Source organism: Acomys minous (genome assembly GCF_964271855.1).
Source record: "Acomys minous genome assembly, chromosome: 16".
Lineage (NCBI taxonomy): Eukaryota > Metazoa > Chordata > Mammalia > Rodentia > Muridae > Acomys > Acomys minous.
The window spans coordinates 92891241-92905844 of NC_140498.1; the positions used below are offsets into that span (position 1 = coordinate 92891241).

At 48.2% G+C, this 14604-nt stretch overlaps 1 protein-coding gene across 3 annotated transcripts in view; it reads left to right on the forward strand.

The window, feature by feature from the left end:
* Positions 1 to 1527: 1527 nt before the first annotated feature.
* BICDL1 (BICD family like cargo adaptor 1) overlaps positions 1528 to 14604 on the forward strand; it is a gene marked incomplete at its 5' end in the record, with an annotated part of 85735 nt that continues 72658 nt past the window's right edge. For all 3 annotated transcript variants that reach the window (XR_014775480.1, XM_084762185.1, XM_084762186.1), the window contains 2 exons: positions 1528 to 1974; positions 9889 to 10104. Coding sequence is in view for 2 of the 3 variants with exons in the window: in XM_084762185.1 (XP_084618311.1) it covers positions 1528 to 1974; positions 9889 to 10104 (663 nt within the window). The remainder of the gene's footprint in view (positions 1975 to 9888; positions 10105 to 14604) is intronic.

The window sequence follows — 14604 nt, forward strand, 5'->3', positions numbered from 1 at the left end:
CGTGATTTCTCCACAAAAACCTTTTCTCTCATATCCCTGAGTCATCAGCATTAAGATACTGGGTTCCCCAAGTCATGCCTCGGCCTCCTGTTCTCTAGGGCTCCCTCTCCCGACTGCTTAGCGCTTGCAGGGGTCCAGATCGGAATTCCGGGACTGCAAATGGCTCTCGACCTGACTCACAGAAATTGTCCGCAGCCTCGTCCGCCCACAGACCAGCTAGGAGGCTGTGACAAGACCAAACCATTCCCGGGGCTGTGGCCGAGCCTCCCGCCAGCCACTTCCCTCGCTCCCAAGCCCCTCAAGTGGAAGTGAGGCTGGGGGTGGGGCTGCGGAGGCGAGAAAGAGGATGCGCGTCCTGCAGAGCTTCATCAGAGGTGAGAACGTGGGAGTCCGGAGGAGGCCACACCCAGAGGTGAGCGTGAGGGGGCGTGGCCACAGCCCAGGCGAAAACGAGGCCGGGGGCGTGGCCGAGTGCCGACCCTTGGGGTAGGAGTAGCCGTCTCCAAGAGCCACGCCCTGAGGTGAGAGCGCAGGGGGCGTGGCCCACCTCGGAGTAGGGGCGGGGCTAAGGTGCGCTGCGGAGGGAGGGGGCGTGGCTGCCCCCACGGCAGAGGCTCGGGCCCTTCGGGAAGCGCCGGGCGTCCCCACGGGCGGCGCGCGCAGCCACCTAGCGACGCGTGAGGCCACGTCCGGGTTAGGCCGGCGCCACCTGGGCGCGGCGGAGGCGAGCGGAGCGCCGGCGAATCCGGCGCGGGCCCGGCGAACAGGTGCCCGCGCGCGTCAGGCGCCGGCCCAGGGGCGGGGAGAAGGGCGCGGCCGGAAGCGTGGGGCGGGAGCCTCGGCCCGGTGAGCCTGCGGGGCCCGGGGAGGCAGGAAGGAGCGCACCGGGGCTGCGCGGCGAACGATGTCGAGCCGCCGCCTCGGCCCCTGCAGCAGCAGCAGCAGCAGTCGCCGCCGCCGCCGCTGCTGCCGCCGAGCCGAGGGACATGGAGCGCGGCTGCAGGGAGCGGCCGACGGCAGCAGCAGCAGCAGCAACGGGCATCGCAGCGACAGCGGAGCGCAGCCCTCCCCGTGAGGCGCTGGCCGGCCGGCGGCGGTGGCGGCAGCAGCAGCAGCAGCAGCGGCGGCAGCAACAGGGCGGCTGAAACCCGGGCCGCGGCGGCGACCCTCCGCGCGACCTCCCCTCCCGCTTGGCGCCCCCTTGCTCGTTCCCCTCCCTCTGTCGCTCTTGCCCACCCCCTCGTCCTCGTCCTCGTCCCCGTCCCCGGCGCGCGCCGGCAGCTGAGCCCGGGGGCGGGGGCGCGTGTCGCCAACGCCGCCGCCGCCGCCGCCGCGGGGGAGGGGCGGACCGCCCGCCCGCCCGCGCGCGCCGCGCCCAGCCCAGCCCAGCCCAGGGCTCGCGGGGACCCGGGGGGCGCGTGCCGCGGCGCGAGGCGAAGCGCGGGGCGGCGCGGCGGGGCCCCTCCCCCCTGCAGCCTGGCGCGCGCCGGCCGGGCCGCACCGCTGCGGGCTCGGCGCGCGCGGGCCATGTCCGCCTTCTGCCTGGGCTTGGCCGGCCGAGCTTCAGCACCCGCCGAGCCGGACAGCGCCTGCTGCATGGAGCTGCCCGCTGGGGCCGGGGACGCAGTCGGGAGTCCCGCCGCCGCTGCCGCCGCCGCCGCCGCCGCCGCCCTCGTCTCCTTCCCCGGGGGCTCCGGGGAACTGGAACTGGCCTTAGAGGAGGAGCTGGCGTTGCTGGCGGCCGGGGAGCGGCCGTCCGACCTCGGGGAGCATCCTCAGGTGGAGCCGGGGTCTCCGGCTGAGGGGTACGGACTGCCGCCGCCTACCCAGGATCCGGAGCTGCTGTCGGTGATCCGACAGAAGGAGAAGGATCTGGTGTTGGCGGCCCGGCTAGGCAAGGCGCTGCTCGAGAGGAACCAGGACATGAGCCGACAGTACGAGCAGATGCACAAGGAGCTGACGGACAAGCTGGAGGTGAGGACCTTCCGGCGGCATGGGTGGGAAGCTGGGTACCTTCCTATCCCTGGGCAGTTTTCGGAATCCCATGCCCTCTCTCCGCTTCCATGCTCATTCTGCCTCGAAGAAAATCATCGCGAACAGGAGGGAGGTTGGATAGTTTTAATGGTCAGCACAGCCTTCTTTGAACCCATCTGGCTTCCCCACCCTGCTCTGGTGTGGGTCCATGCGTGTCTCCCACCGTTGTGGGCCGTTCTATATGTGTACTGTACACGGCTTCTAAAATAGAGCTTACAGTATGACTAATTTATACACCACTGAGGCGGTATCTACACACAGAGATGAGAACGAGAAGCATTTAAAATATGCTTCAGGTGTTCGGAGAGACTGTTAATCTCTAATCAGGGTGTTAGCCTAAAGCTTTGCAGTCAGGGCGGGAGGGCCTCTGGGTGCCCTTGTCTTAACTTCCTGGTAGAGAGTTGTGGGAAACAAGTGCCCCTAAAGGAGCTTTATATAGCTTTCAAATACTCAGAGATTAGGCAATGTGGTTCCATTGCAGAAATCAGAGAAGGCCGGGCTCAACATGTGATTTCGTTTGGGCTTCAGGAGTCATGTGTATTTCAGTAGCAGATTCCTGGGTCCTGGGTCTCAGAACCTAGGGGCCAAGCCGGGCTACTGTTAACCACTATTTTAAAAATCTCTCCCTCCACCGCCCCCCACCCAGGACAGGGCTGGCAAGATGGTTCATTGGGCAAAGGCACTTCCTCCAGGAGGATTCTCAGAACCCACATGGGGGAAAGGGGAGGACAGCACGAGCAGTTTGACCTCTCACCTACATACTACATGCACACCCCAATTAATAAATACTTTTAAAATACATTTAAAAATCGGTAATACCCCATGGGACAAAATCTTGTAGAGCTATGCCGATTGGGGGTTTTGCTCGTAAGCAGAAAAAGGGTCTTGAGTGGTGGTGTAAGGTAACTAGCAAAGCGCACAGAGTAATAGCAGTTCTGAAACAGGAGGCTTCCAAAGTGCAAAGCAGAGAGAAATCGTGTTCGGCAGTGAAAACAAACAGCCCTTTCTTCCCCTGCGTTTAGTATGCTTATCCGTTTTGGCTCTGACTAGTTTTCTTTCTTACTACGAGAACGTAGTCCAGCTGTGAATAGGCCTTGTCAGGTTCCATCTCACCGCCACTGTTGGAGCAGTCAGAGAGTGAACTGAGAAACACTTCGGTAATGAGATTGATGTGTGTCTGTAGTCCAGTCACCTATCAAAAGTTAAATCAGAAGAAAAAAGGAAACCAGTGTGTGCGTGGTGTTTCAGCCGGGCCTGTTAGCCAGGCCTGCCAGGTGATGGGCTCCTGAGATAGACTTGAAAAGCTGTCTGTGAAACCTGGGCCTAGTCGGCCGGAATGCAACAGAACGCTCACTTAATGGATCGAGCTGTTTTAATTTTCACTTGAAGTAGAGGTCTGGAAATAAAAGGGTATCTTTTCTTCCCCTCAAGCGGCTCAGTTACATGACGCCGTAAGGGACTACTCCCCCGGAGATCTGTCCTGGCGATGCAAGGTTCCCTCAGTGAGGGACTTGATTGAAGAAGCAGTGAACTTGAAAAGAGCATCCTATCGGTTTGATTAGTGATAGATTCCGTGGTGCACAGTTACACAGCTCCTGGTTTCCATGTGGCGCTTTCCGTCAGGGAAGGACTTCAAAACTCCACAGCAGCAAAGAGGTTCTACTGTAAAGGGGTAAATAAATGACCTTTGCCATTTCGCAATTGACTCCGAGAATAAAATAAACTGCTTAAAGGATCATTTGCCATCTTCACCCTTCTGCAGATCTGCTGGTGAATGCCGGGGTTAAACTTTTAAAATTCTGGCGGTTGGTTGTACAATATTGTCATTGTACTCAAAACTGTTGAACTGGCACATGGTGAAAGTGGTTAAGGTAGTAAGTTATACGGCATGTGTACACTACCACAACTTAAAAGTAAACAGAAATTATTTAAATGTATTTACACTGCTTCTGTATATTTGAAAGTAATGATTTTTATTTAGATAGTGTCTCAGCTGTGTTGTCCACGTTGGGCTTGCATTCCTGTACTTAGGAGGTCCCCTGCCTCAGTCCCCATCCAGCTAGAGTATAGGTGTACAGTGTGCCTGACTCTAACTTTTGTGTGTGTGCACCTGAAAATACGTTCACTAGTTGCTTGTTTACTAATGAACGTATTTATTTGATGATGTTGAGGGCCACAGCACCACTCACTGTGTACTCTGTGCCCTCATTAATTCTTTCAGTGCTACGATTGGCAGTGACTACTTTATTTGGATCTGGTTTGTTTGATACCTAAAAGGGAATTTTCCCCATAGTGGTTTTTTAGGGGGATCGCTTATCTTATTTGTACGTATATGATGTTTGCGTGCATCGTACATCACATGCATGTTTGGTGCCCACAGAGGTCAAAGCTGGAACAAGAATTATAGATGGGATGAGCTGCCACATGGGAGCTAGGAACCAAACCCAGGTCCTCTGCAGGAACAGTCAGTGTTCTTACTCTTGGTGCCATCTCTCCAGCAACCCACCACCAGGGTAGATATTATAATGTCTGTTTAGACAAAAAGCCGCCTAAAGTTTAATGTAGCAGCTGTATTTTTTTTTTTTTTTTAGATTTACTTATTATGTATACAATGTTCTGCCTGCATGTACATCCACAGGCCAGAAGAAGGTGCCAGATCTCATTATAGATGGTTGTGAGCCACCATGTGGTTGCTGGGAATTGAACTCAGGACCTTTGAAAGAGCAGTCTGTGCTCTTAACCTCTGAGCCATCTCTCCAGCCCAGCAGCTGTATTTTTTTTTTTTTTTGAGACAAGGTCTCTCTGTGTAGCCTTGGCTGTCCTAGACTCCCTTTGTAGACCAGGCTGGCCTCGAACTCACAGTGATCCGCTTGCCTCTGCCTCCCGAGTGCTGGGATTAAAGGCGTGCACCACCACCGCCCGGCAGCAGCTGTATTTTTAACTAAACACTTGTAAGTAGAAAACGTATCCTCCTTTAATAAGAAGAATTTATTATTTTCCAAGAACTGTCGGAAATTGATACTAAACACATCTTCTGACAATTGGTTTGGAGGTTAGACACATGGTAGCATGTGCTCCAGGTCCAGGCTCTATGAAGGACACTGACTTCTGAGGCCACCATGGGCAGCGTAGCAGCATCCATATTCAGAGAATAAAGGAGATTGGTGGTGGTGGTGGTGGTGGTGGTGGTCTCAGAGACGGATTTTATTTTGATCTCATCAAAAGTGTCACCTTTCTAACAATCCATTTTTAAGATCTTTTCTACCTATTATTCAGAAGTGTCTTTCTAGTTCTGTTTGTCATACTCAGGAGTTTATTTGTTTAAAACATAAAAGCCTTTGATTCCAGCTGGGCAGTGGTGGCAGCACACACATTTAATCCCAGTACTTGAGAGGCAGAGGCAGGCAGATCTCTGTGACTTTGAGGCCAGCCTGATGTACGTAGTGAGTTCCAGGACAGCCAGGGGTACACAGAGAAATCCTATCTGAAACTCCCCACCCCCCCTTGCCCTCCCCACCCCACCCTCGAGAATCCATTTGATTCAGTACAGCTGTCTCACTAAAAGTATATTAATGTGTCTTTATGGTTTGAAGGCTAACACAGATTTTTTAAAAAAGATTATTAATTATGTATATAGTGCACATCAGATCTTATTATAGATGGCTGTGAACCACCATGTAGTTGCTGGGAATTGAACTTAGAACCTGTGGAGGGTAGTCAGTACACTTTTTTGTTTTTGTTTTTTGGGTTTTTTTTGTTTTTTGTTTTTTTTGACACAGGCTTTCTCTGTGTGGCCCTGTAGTCAGTGCTCTTAACCGCTGAGCCATCTCTCCAGCCCTCCAGATTTTTTTTTTAAGATTTGTCTGTTGTTATGTATATAGTATTCTGCCTGCATGTACACCTACATGAGAGACGAGGGCACCAGATCTCATTACAGATGGTTGTGAGCCACCATGTGGTTGCTGGGAATTGAACTCAGGACCTCTGGAAGAGGAAGCAGTCAGTGCTCTTAACCACTGAGCCATCTCTCCAGCTTGATTGGAATGTATTTTATTGTTCATACGCTTAAAAGTCTACTTGAAGGCATTTTTAGTTGTTTCTTTTATCATTAACTCTTTTTAAAAAAAAAACTTCTATTGACTCTCTCTGATTAACACGTCATGCACCAAAATCCCTCTCCTCTCCCGAATAAAATAAAACAAACAGACAAATGAGAAATCTTGTCACAGAAGCTGTAGTGTATCACGCAGTATAGCCTTTTGTCCACATATGTTTACTTTCAAATGTTCATTGCTATGAGTCATGGGTCTGGTTTGAGGCCTACGCTGTCGTTACTGGATCCTAGTACTGCTGTCGGATATCCTGTTGTTGCTGTGTGTCAAGGAGATTTTTTTCTAGGTTTTTTGAGACAGGTTTTCTTTGTGTACCCTGGCTGACCTGGACTCACTTTGTAGACCAGGCTGGCCTCGAACTCACAGTGATCCACCTGCCTCTGCCTCCTGAGTGCTGGCATTAAAGGCATGCACCACCATGCCTGGCCGTCAAGGAGGTTCTTTTTTGTTTTTGTGTTTGGTTTTTGAGACAGGGTTTCTCTGTGTAGCTTGGCTGTCCTGGACTCACTTTGTAGACCAGGCTGGCCTTGAACTCACAGAGATCCACCTGCCTCTGCCTCTCGAGTGCTGGGATTAAAGGCGTGAGCCACCACTGCCCAGCTCTCAAGGAGATTCTTAATCTTTGTATCTGCAGGTCCAGCCCCTTCATGTTTTCCAGCAGGTCATACATGGGGTGGATGTTGGTGCAAGGTCAACTCAGAGCCCTGGATCAGGGCCCACTCTCCTGCTCCCGTGTCATCATGGCCGACCAGCTCTCCTGCTCCTGTGTTGCAGGGCAGGGCTGGCTCACCCACTCCTGTATCATTAACTCTTTTGATTTGGAAACATATATACCCACGTCCTTAGGTTTTTGCCCCAGTAACATGAACTAAAGTACTAACTTCATTTACATACTTTTGCTCTCTGCATTATTGAACAGATTCCTCTTTTTTTCTACAGTGGCAGAGAGTGGGTTATGCATTTGTATAGTAATCTCTCCTCTCCACTGTGTTTTCTCTTCCCATCCTAGGCTGATGCTCTTTAGTAAGGGATGGAGGGAGATGGATGAGTCTCTGGGAGACGAGCCCAGAACCCCGATGTCTGTTCAGTGCTTGCTGCTCTAGAGAACAGCTTTTCCCTGCTGGTTTTCATGAGCTGTGGCCTGGACTTAGGTGGATGGTGTCATTCTGTTTAACTTTTGCAAAAAATCCATTTCAACAATTACCTAGTTTACTGAGACTAGTAACACTGATTTTTGTGTTTTAAGTTGATTTTTTTTTAATGGTTGATTTTATATTTAGATAAAAACTTGAGTGATAATAGAATATATATATATATATATTCCTCTTTCCAGGCTTGCCTTGTTGCCAACATTTTACACTCACTGTGCCATGATTAGTAGAGTTCTTACGTTCTCTAAGTCTGTACCAGATGTCTCTCTCCTGCTCCAGAATTCCGTGTGACAATTAGTTTTTATGTCCTTGTAGGCTTCTCTCAAAGTTTTCTTGTTTTGATGGCCTTGATCATTTTGATGTTAATTTTCAAAGTACCAAAGAACCCTGAGAACAAGAAAGGACAGGCATGTACAGACCTCTGTGTTTGTTGAAATTCTCCTTAGACTTTACTGGTTAACTTACTGCTTAAGTGAAAATGTAATTCTAGGAGAAATTTCTTAGAGTAGACCAAAGGCTAAATTCTGTACAAAAGGCCGAATTCTGCCTGCCTTTACCGAAGGGTTGGGTCACCTGAAGTGGGGAGTATCTTCCTGTTAAAGAAGTAGAAGGGCGGATCAGCTAGTGACCACCACCTGTCTCAGCCCCACCCTTCAAGTGGAGCGGGTTGTTTCGGTTGCTTAGACGGGCTGTTCACGAGCAGCTGTTTGCTGAGTATTTTTAAGTCTCTCCATTCTTTTAGAACACAAGCCTAATTTATCTGCCTCTCAGTAACACTTTGGTTACTGAGTTCTTGCTTTGGCCTTCTGCTCAGTTGTTTTCATGTTGGATAAAACTAAATATTGCAGACTTATTTATTTATTTCTGCGTTCTATGTTTGTGAAATTTCTAGAGTGACTAAAACATCCTCCATTGGGAAAGTTTCACAGTATCAGGATAGCATGGAGCAAACAGTTTACTCACTGGTCAGTAGCAGTTTATCCCTTGTGCCTCCCTTTACCACATGCTCCAAAGTGACAGTGCATAATTTATAAAGATAAAGCCATGTGACTTTTTGACCTGTGTCCTAGCATGGCTCTAAGCAAGTGTGTGGTCCCCTTCACGTGGTTGCGTGAAAAGTTCTCTCGAACATTGCCTTTGCTCGCGTGCTCAGAATTTTAATTTCGGCTTGCTCTTTTTAATCTTCGCCAAGTCCTCCTGACTGTTCTCAGGCGTGATCAATTTTCACTTGGCTGGGGGGGGGGGTAAATTTGGCTTTTAAAATATTTACAAGTTACTCAGCAAAGTAATAGGAATAAGATGACAAGATGAAATAGAGTAATCTTGTAATTTAGGCTCACCTCAAACGACATAATGGGACTGATTCTCTTAAGTGACAGTAAGCTGGCACTTGAGGTTTCCAAAAGAAGCATTTCCCAAAAAAGATGTTTAAAGACAAGAACTCAATGAAGAGTTTTCCCAGGAAGAGATGACCAGGTACTCTGAAGGAGGAGAGTAATGGGCTGAGGTTAGGGTGTTGATACCCTCGCTCCAGTCCTTACTGCATCCCGGCCCTGGGGAATGGGATCCCAGGGTGACAGGATCTCACACCGTAGCCGGGGATGGCCTCAAACTCACCGCACTCCTCCTGAGCTAGCTTTCCCAGTGCTGGGATACATGCATGAAGCACCGTGCTCAGCTTAAGTCAGTGCACTTTGAATAGTCATAGTAGACTTTGCTACGTTCACCACAGTTTGAGTGCTGTTACTTAATTAGACTGAGGTACAGGTCTGGCTGATGGACACGCTGCGTTTTTTAAGTAGGAGAACATACTTGCTTTGGAATCGCCCTTTCTCTCACACATGTGAGAAGATAACTGAGTTACTTCAAACCGTCTTTTTCTGTATAACATTTGTCTCACACAATTTATTTTATTATTGTCATCCACCAGCAAGAAAACCCATAAAGAAGACGACCAAGTCTGTTTGGTTCCTCAGCAGTGTCTCTAGGAAAGTTTCTCTGCCTTAGTAACTGCTCAGGAATGAGTGGATGGGCCAAAAACATGCAGGGCATATTAGTAACGCATGATTTAAAGTAGGTCTGATGGGGCTGAGAAACGGTTCAGTGGCTAGGAGCACAGGCTGCTCTTCCTGAGGCCCAGGGCGTGGTTCCCAGCACCCACATGGCAGCTGGTAACCGTCTAGCTACTGGTCACTTTACTGCTTGTAACCATCTAGTGTTAAGCATAAAGCGTGGCCCGCAGGAGAGACCTCTTTTTAAGAAGTACTGAATATTTTTTGGTTGTTGGGCTTGTTTTGTTGTTTAAATATATAGTTTAATCAGAAGATGACTTGTTAAATTTCATATGAATTCCCAAGTCTAGAGACTCGTGCCCAGAGAGAATAAACAAAACATTGTTTCCAGCAGGAGCGATGATGTCTCTGTGAGACCACGCCTTCCATGTGCGAGAAAAAAGATTTTTGTAGCTGTGAATTGGGCAACATGCCCTCTGTGGTAGGGTGTTTTGTTGTGTTCCCAGTCTGGAGAAGAGAAACGCGTGAAAAGGAAAGAAGCTGTGGAGTTTCAAGTGTTGAATCCTCTTCCCCCCACAGCACTTAGAGCAAGAGAAGCACGAGCTGAGAAGACGATTCGAGAACCGGGAAGGGGAGTGGGAAGGGCGCGTGTCGGAGCTGGAGACCGACGTGAAGCAGCTGCAGGAGGAGCTGGAGAGGCAGCAGGTCCATCTGCGGGAAGCAGATCGGGAGAAGACGCGAGCCGTGCAGGAACTGTCAGAGCAGAACCAGAGGCTGTTGGATCAGCTCAGCAAGGTGAGTCACCAGGCCTCAATGGTTATAAAAGGTGATCACTTCTCTGGACTGGTGGGCTACATGTTCTGGGAGTCAGTTTTTTCCTTCCACCAAATAGATTAGGGAACTGTGCAGCGTAGAGTGGAGCCCAGATGGTAGCAACAAGTACAGTCAGGCCGAGAGGACGCCATCTGTGAGGAAGAGTTGAGTGCGCATCTCCTCCGCGTTGGTTAGACCGCTAAAGGTCTTTTACCCAGGGAAAGTCCATCATTTCTTGTAAAATCACTAATTCATTAATTCAATACTTAGAGGTGCTGTCTCTAACTCAACAGCCTGGGGAAATGAATTATGACTTGTCTAAGTTTTAACACCACATCAAGTAAAAATCCTCTTTTTTTCTTCTTCTTTTTTTGTAGACCAGGCTGGCCTTGAACTAAACAGCAGTCCGTCTGTCTCTGCCTCCCTAGTGCTGGGACTAAAGGTGTGCTCCACCATGCCTGGCTTAAGTAAAACTTCTTGCACATTTATAGGATATTGTCAATACCTAAGTGGAATTAACTAAGGCCATGCCTAATCATTGAAAAGAAGGAGGTTGAGAGTGAAATGAGTAGAAGTCTAATTTAGGTGCAGCACATTCCTTTTAAATAAGTGTGGGGTGGTCTGTAATTCACATGTGTTTTGTTTTGCTTTGTTTTAAGTTAAGACCTGGGAAGAGGCTGGATGGAGAGATGGCTCAGAGATTAAGAGCACTATCTGTTCTTCCAAAGGGCGAGAGTTCAATTCCCAGCATCCACATGGTGCCTCACAACCATCTATAATGAGATCTGGTGCCCCCTTCTGGTGTGAAGGCTTACCTGTAGGCAGAAAGCCGTATAAATAATAATAATAATTAAAAAAAAAAAAAAAAAAGACCTTGGAAAGCCAGGCGGTGGTGGCTCATGACAAACAAAAACCATAAAAAGACCTGGGCTACTATTACACCTCAGCATTTCTTGTATGTTAAAAACAAAAGTAGCCATTGTTTAGTTACTAGGAAAAATGTGGCCTCTGTCCCATCCCTGAGCCCTGTGCCTTCTGCTGTCTTGCGGAAAGGCTGGAGGCAGCTGTGGTAAATTCCCAACTCTTGCACCATGGTGATAGTTGGCAGCACGTGATGGTATTTGCTGATTACGTCACAGTTGTTTGCTTTGCTTTGGGATCTTGAGACAGGTATATCTTCCTGATGTCTAAAGAAGCATGAGTTAAATGCTCTTAGTGGGGAGAGAAGAGAAAGAGATGACACCTGGTAATGTGCCGAACAACTTGTAGAAAATTCCAGCAAACCTGAGAAAGGTGAAGATAGCAGTGATAGGCTGAGCCACGTAGAGAGCCTGCCACCATTGGGCTGTCTGGGAAGCAGGAGTAGCTCAGTCCAGAAGGCATCTCGCAGGGCCAGCTCCGCATCCCATGTCTGAGTCAGCTCTGGAGCCCTTCCCAGTAACTGGGAAGGGAGTTTCTAGCCTTGTAAACATTTTATAGGTTTTTGAGTCTTTCATTGTTCATGAAAGATTAGCTAAAGAAGTCTGGCCAAATTGCTTTATTTGTTCAAAAACATTTAATTTATATTAATTAATTTACATGAATTATATACAATTTATATTAATTAAATAAATTATATATATGTCTGAGCAAGTGTTTTTAATGAAATTTATGGGATGACTGCAAAACAAACAAAAAACAGAGTAGTAAAAGGGAAATTAAATTCTCTTGGGCCAAGGCCTTGTGGCAAGTGTGGGCTCAACCTTACTGTTACATGATATGAAAGATAGGTGAGCAAGATGGTGGAAGTTAGAAAACAGATGCTAACGTGCTGTGACACAGAACTTGGAATTGACTGTGCGTATTGTTAACCTGGTGAACTTGTTTATGCCTCGGTGTCCTGAACTTTAAAATGAAGTTAAAAAATTGTGCTGCAGACAAGTACCATTGAAATGAAAATGGGAAAATGTGGGCTGTGGATATAGCTCAGTGGTAAAGTGCTTGCCAGAGAGGCCCTGTGTTTACTCTCTGCTATGCAGTTCTTATTACAGGGGTCACCTAAGACCATCTAAAAACACAGATATTCACATTACGACTGATAACAGCAGCAAGTTACAGTTATGGAGTAGCAATGAAATAATTGTATGGTTGGGGCCACCACAGCTGAGGAACTGTATGAAAAGGGCTCAGCATTAGGAAGGTTGAGGACCACTGCTCTAGTAAGTGGGAGCAAGGAAGAGATGCGGTGTGTTTATGCTAAGCGGCATCTTTGGAGTTGTCCTGTTGTCTGATTGCACTGTAGACAATCGTGATGAGATGCTTCCAGATAATTCCACTAGATCTAGAGTCCTGTTATCCTCTCTGGCCTTGAATGTAGCTTCCCCTCCCTCCTCCTTGTAAGCAGGACAAGTCCCTGAGGCTTCCATCAGCAGCCAGTTTAGATTGCATTTTATTATTGTTTTATTAACTGGGTATTCAGGAGCCAGAGGAACTCAGTACTTTGAAGAGAATTAAAGTTCTCATAGGACAAGATAGCAGCCACCAGAAGTGGTAGAAGGCCATGTTTTGTTTTTTGTTTTTGCAATGTGTGTAATGTAATGAGGTTTGCTTGCTTGGTTCCCCACCCTCCCCCTCCCACCAGAGGCAGGGTTTCTCTGTAGTCCAGGCTATACTGTGATTCTCTCCATAGACCAGGATAGCCTTGAATTCAAGAGATCGGCCTGCCTCTGCCTCCGGAGTGCTGAAACTAAAGCTGTGTGCCACCCCACCATGTGTTTTTATAACCATGTAATAAAATATACTGTCAAAATAGAGAATAATACTTCTATTATATATATTTTAAAATATATTTTCTAAAAATGTTTACATGTATTTGCTTTGGCTGCCATAGTCTCTGAGGCTGTCCTTTTGTTTTGGTTTGTTTGTTTGGCTGGTTGGTTGGTTTTTTTGTTTTGTTTTGTTTTTTGAGACAGGGTTTCTCTGTGTATCCTTGGCTATCCTAGACTCACTTTGTAGACCAGGCTGACCTCATACTCATAGCGATCTGCCTGCCTGTGCCGCCTGGGTGCTGGGATTAAAGGAATGCTCTTAACAATAAATAAAACAACTGTGTTTGGATGCCATTTGTAGACATAAATGTTACCCTATAAAGGTGTGCAATCAGGTGCCATATTCTCTGGCATGTAAGGCAACTTTTTAACCCAGAAAAATCCATGCCAAAGTCCGGGGTCGTCTTATACGCTGGGTACTTACCTGCAGCTTGCTTCATATGTCTGGTGCATATAGTGTGGGGGGGGCTGCTGTAGCCGATTCCCCACTCTATGCGGGAGGTGAGGAGTATGAAGCAGGGAGGAGCAAGCTGCACACATCTCCCTGTACCTCGAGGAGGATGTGAGCGTGGATTGCCTCTCCACCAGAACCCACCTGTTCAACTAAGAGGGTTGTGTGTCTTAGGGTTGAGTGTGGAGTGTGCCTTAAAGGGGCAGTGTAGGCTGCACTGGCTTTTTGCCAACATTTAATAAAGTGCCTGGCTGTCTGTGCCCTGCCTGCAAATAGACACATGCTTGAGTTGGCTGCACAGAGTGTGCGTTGGAAGAGGGGTGGTCTTACATGGCAAGTATATTCCAAACTCTGTATTTTAACTGGAAAAGTTGGGGGCTGTCTTACATGGTGGAAAACATGGTAGGTTTTTACTGTGTTTAAAGGTTACATGGTCGTCACTACTGTCTTACCAGAAAACATTCCACCTTTCCAAAAGAAGTGTTGCCATTAGCAATCACTTTCGCTATAATCTAGAACCCCATGTCTGGACCCCTGGCACCTTTTTTGTGTGTGTGTGATTGTTTTTCGAGATAGGATTTCTCTGTATAGCCTTGGCTGTCCTGGACTCACTTTGTAGACAGGCTGGCCACAAACTCCTAGTAATCCTCCTGCCTCTGCCTCTTGAGTGCTGGGATTACAGGCATGTGCTACCACACCTGGCTTTCCTTGCTTTTTTATGTCAGTGAAATACTACTGTAAGTGGCCTTTTGTGTGTGGCTTCTTTTACTTAATGTTGTGTTTACCGGGTTCATGCATGTTTTGGCATGTATAGTGCTTGCCTGTGTTATGATGGAGAATCCACTCTCAAGCTGATGGACATCTGCCATTTCTGTCTTTGGGTTAGCGTGACTGAGGCCAACGTGAAGACTCATAGACACACAGTGTGTCCACGGTCCTCTTAGCTAAGGTGGGATGCTGTGTATCTGTATACCCCATGAAGCTCCTGAACCCTTATTATGCTGAGGAAAGCTATTGGTGTCACTCTCATTTTACATCTAGGAAAAGTTCAGAGAAGAAAGATACATGCCTTGATTAAATTTCTTTCAATTCAGGACTGATGAGATTTTCTGTATCCTCCATTCCAGATTTCTAAGGCAGCAATTAAGATCACAGGCTTTGAAGCCAGACAGCCCCGGGACCAAACACCAACTCTGGCATTTCTTAGCTGGTCAAATGTAGGAA